Source organism: Mustelus asterias, chromosome 13 (assembly GCF_964213995.1).
Source record: "Mustelus asterias chromosome 13, sMusAst1.hap1.1, whole genome shotgun sequence".
Lineage (NCBI taxonomy): Eukaryota > Metazoa > Chordata > Chondrichthyes > Carcharhiniformes > Triakidae > Mustelus > Mustelus asterias.
In genome coordinates, this window is record NC_135813.1 from 101573946 (window position 1) to 101591505 (window position 17560).

The window sequence follows — 17560 nt, forward strand, 5'->3', positions numbered from 1 at the left end:
CGGGTACACTGAGGGAGAATTTAGCATGGCCAATAACCAGCACTTCTTTGGGACTGTGGGAGGAAACTGGAACACCTGGAGGAAACCCACGCAGACACGAGGAGAACGTGCAAACTCCACACAGACAGCGACCCAAGCCGGGAATCAAACCTGGGTCCCTGATGCTGTGAGGCAGCAGGTGCTAACCACTGTGCCACCGTGCTGCCCATAAACTCTGACTTGAGGAAGTAGGTTAGACTGGAGATCAAGAACAGAACACATTGCAAGGGACGAGGATGAGTTCATGGATTTTTATTCTTGAACATTTAGCATTTCTCACACCAAGAAGCAGACATTCAGCTCGAGCCCTGGCTATTGGCGGCCTTTCAGGCTCGAACATCATCCATGCTTTTTTGGAAGTGACCTTCACACTGAGCGTTCAGTCACCACAACGGCAGCCGCTGATCTACAGCTCGTCCCGTGGAGCCTTCAATGGAAAATGCTGGAATTCCTTTGGGACTTCCTCCCCCTTGGCTGATCTTTTGTAGAAGCCCGAAGACTCGAGAAGAGCAGAGAGTTCGTCCGCCGTCATATGCCTCACCAGGTAATTCTGAGGGGAGGGAGAAGCGGAAGTGGCTGAGAATACAATCCTCAGTGGATAACCATTGCTATGCCTCGATGAAGTGTCAGTGCAACACAACAAGAAGCCAAATTGGAATGATTGATTACCTTCAACTACTCAGAACAGCTTTTGGTAAAGTTACATAGCGTGTAGGAAAAATTAAATTGTTGATTATTGTCAGCACCCAGAGAAGTTGGGAGAGTTCTGCTGAGGGCAGTGTAAGCTAAGGTAAGATTTAATAGAAGTTTTAGGATTATATTCACTGGAGTTTAGAAGAGTGAGAGGGGATCTCATAGAAACTTATAAAATTCCATCAGAGTTAGACAGGGTAGATTCAGAAAAAATGTTCCTGATGGTGGGGGAGTCCTGAACTAGTGGTCATAGTTTTGGCATGTAGGCACAGTGGTTAGCACTGCTGCCTCACAGCTCCAGGGGCCTGGGTTCAATTCCCAGCTTGGGTCGCTGTCTGTGTGGAGTTTGCACATTCACCCTATGCCTGCGTGGGTTTCCTCTGGGTGCTCCGGTTTTCTCCCACAGTCCAAAGATGTGCAGGCTAGGTGCATTGGCCATGGTAAATTGCCCCTTAATGTCCTGGGATACGTAGATTAGAGGGATTAGCGGGATAAACATGTGGGGTTATGGGGATAGGGCCTGGATGGGATTGTTTTCGGTACAGAGTGGATGGGCCGAATGGTCTCCTTCTGCACTGGAGGGATTCTATGATAAGGGGTAAACCTTTTGGGACTGAGGTGTTGAGAAATTTCTTCACCCAGAGGGTGGTGAATGTGTGGAATTCACTACCACGGAAAGTAGTTGAGGCCAAAACGTTGATTGATTTCAAGAAGAAATTAGATATAGCTCTTGGGGTTAAAGGGGTCAAGATATTGACTTTGATGATCAGCCATGATCAAAATGAATGGTGGAGCAGGCTCGAAGGGCTGAATGGCCTCCTCCTGCTTCTAATTTCTATGTTTCTATGTTCAAATTCAAGAGGGGATTTGATAGAATAGCTAATGAGAAACTGTTTCTATTTTCAAACAGTCAGTAACCAGAGGACACAGGTAATTGGCAAAAGGACCAGAGGCTACATGAGGTAAAAACAAACTGCACAGCAGTTTGTTCTGATCCGGAGAGCACTGCCTGAAATGAAAAGATGGTAGAAGCAGCTTTGGGAGCAACTTTCAAGGAGGGATTGGATAAATATGTGATGGGTTAAAAAAAAAAATGGCAGGACTAGGGAGAACGAGTTGGAGAGTGAGATTAATTGGAGAGCTCTTTCTAAAGAGCCGACACAGACACGATGGGCCAATTGGCCTCCTTCTGTGCTGTAAGATACTATTATTTGCAGCTGTTAGCTTTGTGGTTTGGGGAGTTAAAGGCCATCATCAGAATGAAGCACTGCTCAACAGTCCTTTATCTTTACAAAGGAGGAGAGACATGCTGCACGATCAGGGTCAGGTGTAGATCCTCCTGTATTAATCACCCGACTGACACCACCATGAAAAGTGGGTTTCTACTGTGTCACTGGAAAACCAAAGATCAGATCCCTAGCCTACTTTTGAAATCAACCAAGAATTTGTTATCCTTTATTAAATTGTTCTCCGTCAAGCACTGACTGTAATTACTCACTGCAGGACCTGTCCTTATACAGAGGTCAGCGTATCAGTTACAAACTATTCTCTCTCCCTTTCATTTCTTATGGATAATGAGTGTAAGCATTTATTGACCTGCATCCTTTGTGTATTTCCCTCTTGTCTTCTCTTTCCACATCTGTTTCTCCATCCTTCCTTTGCACACTCTCTTTTCTCTCCTCTTTTTCCTTTTTGTCTTTCTTATCACAGTTCAATTTCTGCATCGCTCTTTATCTCTTTATTTGTCCTGCACCTGTATTTTCTTATTCTGCCTGCTGCTATCGGACTAAGCAGCTCAGTATGAAATAGAAAGTTCCCCAACTTTCACTATCTAAGTCCAATATGCATTTTTTCCCCCCAGATGTTGCATAAAAATCCAATTGTAAGTAGAAACCGACCTTCACAACTTCATTCCTGAGGTTGTAGAAGAGGAGCTCAGGTTCCTCGTGATCCTGTAAGTTATACCGCAGATTATGACTGAAGGATGGATTTAAGGAAACTCATTCACTGGCAGTGAGCACAGGACAAGTTGCCCATTCTGTGGTGTCACTGCACACTGAAATCCTGCATCAACCAGCAAGCTGATGAACCTACCAATTACACAGACAGTGTCCATTGCTGCTTGAGAAAGGTTGAATACCATGAATGTTGAAGGGCACACAGAGTGTATTATAATATAACTGGAACCTGATAACAATTATTCCTGAGTTTAGAAGCTTTGAACCTAGATTACAACAAAGAACAAAGAAAATTACAGCACAGGAACAGACCCTTCGGCCCTCCAAGCCTGCACCGACCATGCTGCCCAACTGAACTAAAAACCCCTACCCTTTCCGGGACCATATCCCTCGATTTCCATCCTATTCATGCATTTGTCAAGACGCCCCTTAAAACTCACTATCGCATCTGCTTCCATTATCTCCCCCAGCAGCTAGTTCCAGGCACCCATCACCCTCTGTGTAAAAAACTTGCCTCGTACATCTCCTTTAAACCTTGCCCCTCGTACCTTAAACCTATGCCCCCCCAGTAATTGACTCTACCATCCTGGGAAAAAGCTTCTAACTATCCAGATGCTGCGCTCAGAGCCACAGTGAATCCCACAGATAAAAGGATACTACAATGCCAGTCGGTTCAGGAGGAATTGGTACAGCTCTGGCATCTTCTTAATTGATCATCCAACCAAACTAGGAGCCTGTAAACAAGATCAAAATGTGGGATTAACAGAGTGCAGAGGTGAAGATGTTATCTTAATCTGGTTGGTTATTCTATCTGATGCCTCTGGACTGTGCCTTTAACATTGTAATTCACTATCCAATTCTGCTCCTTTGTTCCACTTTCCCCACCTTAGTTTTATTACAGCTGTTATCAGGTGACAGTGTCAGAACCTGTGCCTGTTGTACCATTAAGCAGAAGTTGGATGCTGTCCTTTTTTATTTATTCATTCGTGGGACATGGGCATCGCTGGCTGGCCAGCATTTATTGCCCATTCCCAGATGCGCGAGGGTTTTTGAGAGTTAACCACATTGCAGCAGCTCTGAAGTTGCATGTAGGCCAGACCAGGTAAGTATGGCAGATTTCCTTTCCTGAAGGACATTAGTGAACCAGATGGGTTTTTCCGACAATCGACAATGGTTTCGTAGTCATCAGCAAATTCTTAATTCCAGATATTTTTTATTGAATTCCAATCCCACCATCTTCCGTTGCAAGATACAACCCTGGGCCCCCAGAACATTAGCTGAGTTTCTGGATTAATATTGCAGGAAAATGATGAACGATCTGCTGTGCTCCATGAGGGTAAGTGAACCATCTACTCACTGCAATCTACTCATAAGGACATCATGCTGTGTAAATGTGCGAGTGCGCTGGGATGTCAGACAGGAGTTTGGGTTGCTGGACTCAGCAGCAGATGGGACATTGGCACTGAATGTGTACCAGCCACTTCGTGCTCTCAATCTTCTATCATTTCCAGGACATCTTGCTTGTTAATTGCTTGCTGGAGAGGGCTCAGCAGCTGGCATAGGCATGCATGCTCCTAAACCTCTGGCCATCTGCAGGACAAAATCAGCCCCACAGGGCCAAGACTGGAGGCTTTCATATCGTCAGTAGTGTCATCACTGAGTATACGGACATGAATATGTTTCAGTCTCGGCATCATTTGTGAATGTGTGAACTTGGCACACATCGGACAACACTTCTCACCCGTGTTTGAGCTTTCTAGAGTGGTGTCTGTGCAGCATTTGCGGTCATCATTGCAGGTCCTTCTGGTGTTCTGAATTGAGGAGGATGCAAAGAGACCTCAAGTGGAGTTAGACAGGGGAGGTGAGTGGTCAAGAACATGGCAGATGGAGTACAAGGGTCAAAATGTGAGTCACTCCACTGTGGCCTCAGGAGTAGCAAACAAGTGTTTCCTAGATGGTGATAATAAGAAGTGTGGACAGCCATGTGGACCTGACTGTTCTTATTCAAACATAACTGTGAGCTCACAAGCAGGTGCAGCTGACAAGTAAGGCGGCCACTGCCAAGTTGTCTTTGATTGCTTGATTGGTAGAGTGTAGGATTAAAGATCTCTGGCTGAAGTTGATCGTAACCTCATTGAGACCCCCTTTACTGTCTGTCTTGCTCATCTTGTTACCCCGGGGAAGGAATTGGCCTCACACCAAGAGATTGCAGCCAAGGTTCTTCAGAACTATTCCAGGGACTGGAGGATTGTCCCACGAGGTGAGATGATTGCAGCTCCCGGCCTTGCTGAGATCTCAATGTGATGAGACCCCACAATTACAGGAGCTGCAGTTTGGCCTTCACCCCAGAGAGGAGAACATGACTGAGCGTAATTCTCATGTGGTTCTTTCATGATTATTAGAGTTTCCCTTTAGTCAGACAATTGTGCTCACCTTGAACTCTCCCCACCTGAAAATACTCTCCTCCTGCTTCATGGATTCACAGGTACAGCACAATTGTGCTGTGAAGAAGAGCTTTAAAAATGGTGCGTGTAGATTTCAAGATACTCTCCACCACCATTTACCCTCCCCTTGTCACCCACCAGCTACTACCCCCCCATTGCCCTTTCCCACCCAATATAACCATTCCTCTCCCCCGTCACCCTTGAACCTCTCCCATTACCCTTGCACCTATAACCATCAGCCTCCACATGCAGTCTTTCCTTTCTAAGCCTAGACTGTTGCTCCTCATGCCCATCCTGACCCTGATCCTTTCCCATTATCTGATCCAACCATGACACCTACTCTCTTGAAATCTTCAGCAACCTGACTATTCCCCTGGACCTGTCACCGTACTGCAGTACACTCCCCCCACCACCCCCCCCCCCGCCCCCCCCACCACTATGATTATTCCCTCTGCTGCCCAGTATCCTCAGTACCTTCAGTATCTCCACACCCCACCAAAGGCAGCATGGACCCCGCCCTCTAGAACCATCTCGCTCCCACCATCCTTCACTGGAAAACCCTCCATTCTTTGTCCCTTGCAGTCCCTCTCTGCCTCCCTCCCTGCCCTGAACAGCCTTAATCTCCCTCCCATGCCGAGATTGCATTCCATCCTTCTATCCTTCACTGCTGGTCCTGCCTCCTGTGCCCAACATCCGCTGCATCCATCCCCATTCCTGTCATAGAATCATAGAATCCTACAGTGCAGAAGGAGGCCATTTGGCCCATCGAATCTGCACTGACCACAATCCCACCAGGTCCTATCCCCATAACCCCATGCATTTACCCTAGCTAGTTCCCCTGACACTAAGGGGCAATTTAGCATGGCCAATCCACCTAACCTGCACATCTTTGGACTGTGGGAGAAAACCGGGCCACCTGGAGGAAACCCATGGGGAGAACATGCAAACTCCACACAGACAGTGACTGAAGCTGGGAGTCGAACCCAGGTCACTGGCGCTGTGAGGCAGCAGTGCTAACCACTGTGCCACCGTGTCATCCCTGTGCCCAGCCTCCACGCCATCCTTCCCTCCCATGTCCAGACTACGTCTTGACAAGTACATGAATGAGATGGGAATAGAGGGATATGGTCCCCGGAAGGGTAGGGGGTTTTAGTTAAGTTGGGCAGCATGGTCGGTGCAGGCTTGGAGGGCCGAAGGGCCTGTCCCTGTGCTGTAATTTTCTTTGTTCTTTGTTCTACACGCAGCTTGTCCTATGGGCACCCGTTATCAATCATGAAGCTGATATGTGAGCAATCCTCATGAATGCCAAAGCAGCATTTACTCACTTCAAGAAGTCCAGCTCGCCAGTGCATGCCACTTACGTACGGTCATAAATGTGAGCATTTGAATTTCTTGCTGGCGGGAATGTAATTGGGGGGATAACTTAATTCTGGTGAGGTGGCCTTTTAATGAGCAACATGACATGCTAATGAATGATAAAGGGCTTCCTGACATTGTTTACTGGGAAGCTCGACCCACTTTTAACCTGCCTTTAAATTTCCAAGTCTAATTGCTAAATTTCATCCCATTTTGGGAAATTGATTTTTGGCCTCATGCCAGATTAAGTTTCCCCACTTGCCAAGCTTCCTGGGACCGGAAGATTCCAGCCCTGGAGAGGCACTCCAGATGACTAGTCGTGGCAAAAACTTGAGATGCTTTGGATAACACCACATATATACAATGGTGGCGTTTACTAAAAATATGGCCTACAGTCTATAGAGTGCATGTGGATGGATAATAGTCTTCCTCATGCCTAATCATCTTGTAACCTTCCAACCTCCACTGGTTTGGCAACATGACCTTACTTCCTGTTCATCTCTTTTATTGACACATCACACTGTTCAGTTGTCTCTTTCAACTTGCTCCAGCCAGCACTGGAATCTGATCCAAAGCTTTGTTGACCATCAATCACTTTCCATGTGAATACCACTTTGTTTAGTAGGTGAGCGGCATGGTGGCACAGTGGTTAGCACTGCTACCTCACAGTGCCTGGGACTCAGATTCAATTCCAGCCTTGGGTGTCGGTCTGTGTGGAGCTTGCACGTTCTCCCCGTGTCTGCGTGGGTTTCCTCCGATTTCTTCCCACAATCTAAAGATGTGCTGGTTAGGTGCCTTGGCCATGCTAAATTCTCCCTCCACACAGCTTGCACTGCCTCCACCAGGTCTCAAGCACAGGCGCCGGAGTGTGGCGATTAGGGAATTTTCACAGTAACTTCATTACATAGAACATAGAACAGTACAGCACAGAACAGGCCCTTCGGCCCACGATGTTGTGCCGACCTTCATCTGAAACCAAGATCAAGCTATCCCACTCCCTACCATCCTGGTGTGCTCCATGTGCCTATCCAATAACCGCTTAAATGTTCCTAAAGTGTCTGACTCCACTATCACTGCAGGCAGTCCATTCCACACCCCAACCACTCTCTGCGTGAAGAACCTACCTCTGATATCCTTCCTATATCTCCCACCATGAACCCTATAGTTATGCCCCCTCGTAATAGCTCCATCCACCCGAGGAAATAGTCTTTGAACGTTCACTCGATCTATCCCCTTCATCATTTTATAAACCTCTATTAAGTCTCCCCTCAATCTCCTCCGCTCCAGAGAGAACAGCCCCAGCTCCCTCAACCTTTCCTCATAAGACCGACACTCCAAACCAGGCAGCATCCTGGTAAATCTCCTCTGCACTCTTTCCAGCGCTTCCACATCCTTCTTATAGTGAGGTGACCAGAACTGCACGCAATATTCCAAATGCGGTCTCACCAAGGTCCTGTACAGTTGCAGCATAACCCCACGGCTCTTAAACTCCAACCCCCTGTTAATAAAAGCTAACACACTATATGCCTTCTTCACAGCTCTATCCACTTGAGTGGCAACCTTTAGAGATCTGTGGATATGGACCCCAAGATCTCTCTGTTCCTCCACAGTCTTCAGAACCCTACCTTTGACCCTGTAATCCACATTTAAATTAGTCCTACCAAAATGAATCACCTCACATTTATCAGGGTTAAACTCCATTTGCCATTTTTCAGCCCAGCTTTGCATCCTATCTATGTCTCTTTGCAGCCTACAACACCCCTCCACCTCATCCACTACTCCACCAATCTTGGTGTCATCAGCAAATTTACTGATCCACCCTTCAGCCCCCTCCTCTAAGTCATTAATAAAAATCACAAAGAGCAGAGGACCAAGCACCGATCCCTGCGGCACTCCGCTAGCAACCTGCCTCCAGTCCGAAAATTTTCCATCCACCACCACCCTCTGTCTTCGATCAGACAGCCAGTTACCTATCCAATCGGCCAACTTTCCCTCTATCCCACACCTCCTTACTTTCATCATAAGGCGACCATGGGGGACCTTATCAAACGCCTTACTAAAATCCATGTATATGACATCAACCGCCCTACCTTCATCAACACACCTAGTTACCTCCTCAAAAAATTCTATCAAATTTGTGAGGCACGATTTGCCCTTCACAAATCCGTGCTGACTATCCCGGATTAATCCGCATCTTTCTAAATGGTCGTAAATCCCATCCCTAAGGACCTTTTCCATCAATTTACCAACCACCGAAGTCAGACTAACCGGTCTATAATTACCAGGTTAATGTAAGCCTACTTGCAACTAATAAATAAACTTTACTTCTACTTTTTACTTACAATTAGTTCTGCTCGAGCTATTTCCATTTCCTCCTGATTCACCTCCTCTGCCGTTCCCTGTCCACTGGCGTGATGGATCATCGACACCACAGCACACAGCAGTAATGCCGACAGCATCTCTCCAAACTGGGGCAAGAGGCAGACTGAGGACCATGTGGCACATCCATAACTTATAACAGGCTGGGGACTAAACCACGGTCCAGAGGGAGGAGACCCGGCAAGCACCGAATACAAATTCACATTACTCAATTCGAGGTAAACAGTTTAGAGAGATGACTTTACTGTGGTGTTGAGTTTATTAATGAGCATAGTCAGCTAAAGTCAGACACTCGGTGTAAGCCTGACCTGTGTTCGACACAATTTATCTGCAGGGAAATGGTTTGTTCCTTGCCTGACCTGCGCCAGGTGTTGCCTCATTTTCTTTCCCAGCTCGGTGTAATGTTCCGTCGATGCAGCAGCCACACGTCAGCAGTGCGGCTGCCAAACTACCAGCAGAAAGCTGCTCACCGATTTGGACATGGGGGAATCAGCCGGCGTGGCTACTTGCTTGAGGCCCTGCAGCAACGGCTTCGAGGGAAGGTGTATTGTCTGATCAGGAAGAGAAAGAAGCAACATTTCAGAGCAAAGGACAACAAATGCAGAAGCAACAGCAGCAATTATATCAGCTTTCAGTAATGTGGAAAATTCACCAGTGACATCCAGAAAAAATACCTGCAAAACCTCCATCCCATACCGTGCGACAACTATCACTGAATATCCCACCTCCTCTTAAATTCCTACAGTGCAGAAAGAGGCCATTCAGCCCATCAAGCCCGCACCGACAACAATCCCATCCAGGCCCTATCCGCATAGTTACCCTGCTAATTCCCCGAACACTAAGGGACAATTGAGCATGGCCAATCAACCTATCCCGCACACCCGGACTTGCTCTGCTAATAATTAGTGGGTTGCAATGTAAACTGACCGGCTGGGTGACCAGAGAGGGGTTTGGCTTCAGGGTCTAACTGACATTACGTGACCTTGCTTGCATCAGAAACTTTTCTGTTTTTGTTGGGGACCTTGGTTGCCAAGATTAAAGCCAATTTCGCACAAAGCAACAAATAGGGACTGATCGCCATTTCACTTTGGTTCAACCACTGCCTTGCTTTTGAGTGTAAACAGGGTGGTAAACTCACACCCAGTAGCTGGAGATGTGTAAACAGGGTGGTAAACTCACACCCAGTAGCTGGAGATTAATGGCTCTTGTGACAGACTCCGAGGAAACCTGGTCATTACAAAAAAAAAAGAGATTGGCCGCATTCAAGTCAGCTGATCTTCCAGAATGTTCTTTTGGTGGTTTTAAATGTTGCAATAAGCACTGTCGGAAAATGGTGGGCTCCTCACATTCCAATAGCACCACAGCTATGGTCCTCTCTCCTTCTAGAGTATCACCACTTGTTGGCGCTGGGAAAACACTTCTTCTTCTTACACCCTTGGCTGGTCTCCAAACTCAATCTGCCGACGCCTGGAGATTTTCCAGAACTTTGCTGCCCATATCCTAACTCTCCATCGCCCCTGTGTGTGGTGACCTACAGTGACTCCATTCAGGTAATGGCTTGACTTGACCATTTTCATTGTTATGACCAGTCCCAGGTGGGCTCCCCCAAATTTATTATCCTGGACGAGATCCTTCAACTTGTTAAATTCCGGATGAGATACTCCCAAATTGTTATTCCCCCGAGTGAGGAGGAATGAACTCCCTTTATTTATTCAACCCCCTGGGGTTGGTTGCAACAAATTTACTTCCAAAAATGATCTCTTCCCTTGTGGATACTTGTTCCCAATCCCAATATTTTTCTGTTTAAAAGGAGCCAATTTAACCAGTCTTTCTTGAGTCAAAGAAAGAGTCTGTTTATCAGCTACTAAACTTGAGGAAAATACTGAAACACTTGCGTATACATTCACCCAGGTTAGAAATGAGAAGTGAGTCTAAACATAAGTTAAAAGAAAATATACGAATTAGTTTTTGACTTGTCCATGAGGGATAGATAGTGAAACCCTGCGGCCTTTGAGATTCATGCTTCCAGTAGTGCTGACTTCAGCAGTTGAATAGTTGGTTTCCACATTCCAGCATCCTGTAGTTTAGTTGAGAAGTTATCCAACTTCCTTTTCAGCTGTTACTTTACTGACTTGGCTTGCTTCAGCAATCAGAGGGAGGGCGAGCGCAAGATTTATATTTTATTTACCTCATGGCAGGGGTGACTGCTGCGTCACACATTCTGACACACCCAGCACTAGTCCACACTCAGCAGATTTTCCAGCTGGCTTTTATCCTAGTCTCTTGGATATTCCTGGAAGGGAAAAATCCACAAACCATCCATGACATTATTTATTGGATATCATTCCTGCTAAGATGATAATCAGCTTCCATTGTCTCCACAGGGGATGGTGGTTAGTTTCTGTATGGTTTTCATGCCTTTGATCTGTCCTTGTCTGGAAACAGTGTGCGACTTCCATTATCTCTCTCTGTTAGTATTACCCAAAGGAGTTTACAACCTCAGCCATCGTTGGCTTGTTTGTCCATTTTTAAAAACACGTGTTTTATTTAAAAGTTGACAATTTCTGTAAGTAATTTGGGGGTTTTCTCCTATTGTCATGACATTATCTTTGTTTTCAAATTTCCCCTTGGTCTCACCATTCCTTAGATGGAATCTTCCGCTCTAAAGCAGCGGGCACAGTAGTACAATGATTCCTGCTGGGGTGGCAGGGAAGGGTGGCGGGGGGGGGGGGGGGGGGGGGGCGGAGGGGGGGGGGTAGTGGCAGTTGTCTATGTGCAACCTTGTGCTGTTTAGCTCATTGAATATGGATCTGTGAGGAGCTGACCAATTCTCGGAGTGGGGACAGGCAGGACAGTTGCCTTCCCCATCATTACCTCATGGGATTGAAGGTACGACATTATTTTTAAGGGCACCCAGACAGTCTGCACTGGCTCTTCCACCGCTTTCCCAGCCATTGCTCCAGCCTTCCCCGCTGATCCTGCCCCGCTGATCCTGCCCCGCTGATCCTGCCCCGCTGATCCTGCCCCTCTAACCCTGCCCCTCTAACCCTGCCCCACTAACATTCCCCGCCATCCCTTTCCCGCTAACTTTCCCCGCTAACCCTTCCCCGCTAGCCCTTCCCCGCTAACCCTGCCCCGCTAACCCTTCCTCCCTTCCCCAGTCATCCTCCACACAGCTTGCACTGACCCCACCAGGTCTCAAGCACAGGCTGGCATTTACAGACATTCCCCAGAGAGGACAATGCAGCAACAACTCACTGTTTATCATGGGACAAGTCTACCTCAGCATGTGCACAGCACTGGTCATCATAGTCACACAAGGGAAATTTGGTGGGGAATTTTATTTGGAGGGGGAACTGGTGAGGTGGCCTTTCAATGAGCAAGCATGACATGCGAATGAAAGCTAAAGCACTTTGCAACATTGTTCACTGGGAAGCTCAACCCGCCTTTAATCCATATTTAAAGTCAGGAATTGGACCGGGTCCCTGGCGCTGTGAGGCAGCAGTGCTAACCACTGTGCCACAGGCACAGGTGTGGCACGGTGGCACAATGGTTAGCACCGGTGCCTCACAGCGCCAGGGACCCGGCTTCGATTGCTGGCTTGGGTCACTGTCTGTGTAGAGTTTGCACATTCTCCCCGTGCCTGCGTGGGTTTCCTCCGAGTGCTCCGGTTTCCTCCCACAGTCTGAAAGACGTGCTGGTTAGGTGCATTGACCATGCTAAATTCTCCCTCAGTGTACCCAAACAGGCGGAGGAGTGTGGTGACTAGGGGATTTTCATAGTAACTTCATTGCAGTGTCAATGTAAGCTGACTAGTGACAATAATAAATAAACTTTAAGAAGTCCCAAGACTTTACTTCCTAAAGTTCATCCCATCGTAAGAAAGCTGAATTTTGGCCTCACGCCAGATTAAGTTTCCTGCCTGCCAAGCTTCCCATTGCTGACGGGGCTGGAAGATTCACCCTTTATCTCAATTATCTCCTCCAGCCCCACAACTCCGCGATACATCTGTGCTCATCTAATTCTGGCCTTTTGAATAGCCCTGAATTTAATCACTGGACAATTGGAGGCAACACTTTTAGTTGACTATTGGCCCCAAATTCCTTTCTTTCTTTCCTACATCTCTCCACCTCGTTTTCTTGTTTTAAGACACTCCTTAAAATCTTACCTCTTTGACTAAGCCTTGGGTCATCTGACCTAATGGCCAGACGTTTGCCATCCTGCCCACCACAGGAATCATTGCGGGCGGGACCATGATAAGGTCCGTTGACGTAGGGTGGGATTTTCCAGATTTGGAGCGAGCGCGGCTGGAAAATCTCGCCCAATATCTGTTTATGTGATTCGGTGCCTTACTTTGTTTTGTATTGCTCCTGTGAAGCTTCTTGGAGATGTTTTATTCTGTGAAAGATGCTGGGTACATAGATGTTGTTGCTGGCATTGTTGCTGCCAATGGTTTTAACAGACAAGCCCTTTTGTTTCCCCCCAATAAACGTGTCAAAACTCAGGAGGAATTGGGGTGAAGTTGGAAAGTACAAAATTAGTCCCAGCGGACAGATCCAGCCAGTGTACATTAAATAATTAATGTAACTCACAGCTCCAAAATATGCTATGTGGTAATATAATATTAACAACAACTTCACAATGAAATATTCATATGGCTTTAACTTCTAATCCCAGGAGTGAGTTGCAGGAGGATGCAGACTAATCGAAGGTTTGGGATGGTTGAGATATACAATGACAGGACCAGGAGTGGATTACATGCTGCAAGGTCCTATGATCTATGTAAAATAATGAATACCTGCGAATCGGTTGCAGACTAAGAATCTAATCAAATACCGGGATGCTTTATACGTGGAACAATGAATCTGAGAGACCAAGTTGAAGGCCAGAGGGCCTCTCAGACTGAGAGACAGATGTGATGGATTATATTACCTGTTACATGGGAGTCTACCTGTTCAGACTACTTGTTCGCGTATGAAGTTCATTCTCTCTGTTTCCGAGACACACTTTAGTTAGCGTCGGCCTGGGGTTTTCTCAGCTTCCAGTTTTGGAATCAGACAGTTCTTTTTTTTTTTGAATGGGCTGTGCTGATCTTTCTGAATTAATTATCTGAGACCACAAATCTTTACTTTAAAAAAACATGTCAAGTATTGCCTGTATCTCATGATGTGTAGCATTAATGGGTTTCCCACATTTTTAGTGAATTTTAATCATTAGCAAAGGTAAGATTGGAACGCAAACCCAGGTATAATTTGTTTTTGCGTATCATTTCCTTACAAGCAGAGACATTTTTCAGATGTCAGTGTTTTGGAAGCTGCTGCTCAGCTTTTGCTAGTCCTCTGGGTTGACTTAATTGCTGATGTTGTCTGCATTTGCCAGTTTGACCGACGGCGTATGTCATGAACAATTGCAGCAAGTGTCCATTGGGTGGTGCTGTCTGACCATGAACTGAATAGGCTGTGTCCAGAGTAAAACCATTGTAACATTGAGATCACCCATCATCGGCAAACTACAAACTTGAAAATAACCCCCCAGAACTCTCCCGGATCCACTAATGAGTGCTCATACCAGGGAAACTCTTGACATTAAGAGAAATCCCTTTAAATATTTTACAGCAAACATTTAGAACAATGGAATCCCTACAATGCAGAAGGAGGCCATTTGGCCCAGTGAGTCTGCACCGACTCTCTGACAGAACATCTTACCCAGGCCCCCAACCCCCCTCCCCACCTCTGTAACCCCACTAATCCCCCTAGCCGACACATCTTAGGACATTAAGAGGCAATTTAGCATGGTGAATCCACCAAACCTGCACATCGTTGGACTGTGGGAGGAAACTGGAGCACCCAGAGGAAACCCACGCAGACACGGGGAGAACATGCAAACTCCACACAGACAGTGAGCCAAGGCCGGAATTGAACCCGGGTGCCTGGCACTGTGAGGCAGCAGTGCTAACCACCATGCCACCCTGTCACCCTTAAGTGCAGGATCATTTTCAACGTCAAGTTCCTTTGATAGCTTTGGAAGAAGCGTCTCTTTGAATCAGTTTTTTTAACACTGAAATCAGCATTGCCTGTAGAACCCATTCTTTCCCAGGACCACAAGCCTGTGGAACTTTCCTCTATAATCTACATGCCTTTAACATAAAAACATAGAAGATAGGAGCAGGAGGAGGCCATTCGGCCCTTCGAGCCTGTTCCGCCATTCATCATGATCATGGCTGATGGTCCAACTCAATAGCCTAATCCTGCTTTCTCCCCATAACCTTTGATCCCATTTGCCCCAAGTGCTATATCCAGCTGCCTCTTGAATGCATTCAATGTTTTGACATCAGCTACTTTCTGTGGCAATGAATTCCACAGGCTCACCACTCTTTGGGTGAAGAAATGTCTCCTCATCTCCGTCCTAAATGGTCTACCCTGAATCCTCAGACTGTGAGCCCTGGTTCTGGACTCCCCCACCATCGGGAACATCCCTCCTGCATCTACCCTGTCTAGGCCTGTTAGAATTTTATAAGTCTCTATGAGATCCCCTCTCATTCGTCTGAACTCCAGTGAAAATAATCCTAACCTAGTCAATCTCTCCGGAGACATCAGTCCCGCCATCCCCGGAATCAGCCTGGTAAACCTTCGCTGCATTCCCTTGAGAGCACAAACATCGTTCCTCAGAAAAGGAAACCAAAACTGAACACAATATCTAGGTGTGGCCTCACCAAGGCTCTGTATAATTGCAACAACACATCCCTGCTCCTGTACTCAAAACCTTTCACTTCCGAGCTTCTTGCTCCTGATTTACTTTAATCTTCTTTCCAGCCTTAGTGGTGTGTCTTTCACATCGATAAATGCTGTTTTATTGAGGTTTCTCAATTGAAAAAGAACAAACTCCAGGAGCAATTCCCTAACACAGCATAAATCTACCAAAAATTGGCCAAACACTTTCTAGAGAAGAATGTTCTCCTTTAATGAGCTTGACACCCAGCTCCCCACGCTGAATATTTTATATATCTCAGAACCATGTAGGGATGACACTAGTATCTAAGTGTGCAACAGGTTTATTTCCAAGAGTTTTAAAATATCCCTTCACTCAGAAAGTATCTATATCATGCTTACAGCTCAGCTTCTGTGGTGTCTGATTACTTTGCCCTGAGTCCTCATCCAGACCAAACCAATCAAGCACTGAGTGTAGATCAAGTTACCAGACTCACATAAACAAACACAGAGCAAATGAACACTACACTATGTACAGTCTACTATTAAAGAGGTGGCCCACAGTAGAACAGCCTAACCTGTTAATCGGTGCTCAAATCCAACAAATCACCTTCTGCTTAAAGGACTGTCATCCCCAGAAGGAAAAGACAGTTGGGACCAGGATTTTTATTTTCACGTTTTACTGTTTTTTTTCCCCCTTCTGGGTCTCCAATAAAACATAGCAAATGGCCTTTTATTCACTCACAAGTGCACATCTCATTAGCAAAGACATTGGAGTAGAATAGAGTCTTCCCTTTTCTCCAATCACGTTAATGAAGTCAATATTCTTCAATGTGGGTTTGATCCAACCCTGGGTCCCTTGGCTCTTTAAAGACTACAGTCTTCAGGTTCTGATGGGAAAGATATATCACATTGGAGATGTCAGCAGGAACTCACATGGGTGTGAAGAAGAGCTTCACTGTAATTCATATCTGTCAGACCAAATGGAACTAATTGCCATTTTTTTGCTGAAGATCATGGCCCTTTAACAGGACCCAATTCACTAGCTTTGCGGAAGTCCAGTTAAACTTGTACATTGTGCAGGGTGTTCGGGTCAATGACCTTTATTAAAGTCTCATTAAAGGTGCATTGTAAAATTATTTGGCCAAACCTTTGATAGCTGGGGCTGTGAGCAGTCACTTCAATGCTGCAGTTAATAGGTTTGCTCTACTGGGGCCCTGCGACTGGCAACAGACAAAGATGATGAAGCCTGTATCATTAGCACACAGCTGATAACCCCTTTGATTTGCAGCTCTGTTAATGTGCCTGGATGCAGGTTGTCACTCATGCCCTGTGGTGTCCTCTTACATTTTAACGTACGTTTTTTAGCATGCTAAATTTAACCCTGTGCTCCAGCCAAGAGGCAGGTTGCACTTTGAAACCCTCTCACACTCATCCTTAGAGGGAGGCGATGGCCTAGTGGTATTATCGCCAGACGATTAATCCAGAAACTCAGCTAATGTTCTGGGAACCCGGGTTCGAATCCCGTCACAGCAGATGGTGGAATTTGAGTTCAATAAAAAAAAATCTGGGATTAGGAATTGACTGTGAAGCCAGCGCCAAGTGTTGGAAAAACCCATCTGGTTCATTAATGTCCAAAAGACGTGCTGGTTAGCTGCATTGGCCATGCTAAATTCTCCCTCAGTGTACCTGAACAGGTGCCAGAGTGTGACGACTCGGGGATTTTCACAGGAACTTCATTGCAGTGTTAATGTAAGCCTACTTGTGACACTGATAAATAAACTTAAATTTAAAATGCACTTTGAACTTTAATGTCCTGTAGGGAAGGAAAACTGGTGTCCTTAACGTGGTCTGGCCTACACATGACACTAGAGCCACAGCAGTGCGGTTGACTCTCAACTGCCCTCTGAAATGGACTAAGAAGCCACTCAGTTCAAGGGAAACCAGGGATGGGCAATAAATGCTGGCCAGCCAGCAACACCCA

At 46.3% G+C, this 17560-nt stretch overlaps 1 protein-coding gene across 1 annotated transcript; it reads right to left on the minus strand.

Moving 5' to 3' along the window:
* Nucleotides 1–278: 278 nt before the first annotated feature.
* selenoe (selenoprotein e) lies at nucleotides 279–9420 on the minus strand. Its single transcript, XM_078227679.1, has 4 exons — nucleotides 8833–9420; nucleotides 3348–3424; nucleotides 2631–2709; nucleotides 279–589 (listed from the first exon to the last, which is right to left on the minus strand). The coding sequence occupies exons 1-4, from the start codon at nucleotides 8947–8949 to the stop codon at nucleotides 446–448; spliced, it is 417 nt and encodes a 138-aa protein (XP_078083805.1). The 5' UTR covers nucleotides 8950–9420; the 3' UTR covers nucleotides 279–445.
* Nucleotides 9421–17560: the final 8140 nt, after the last annotated feature.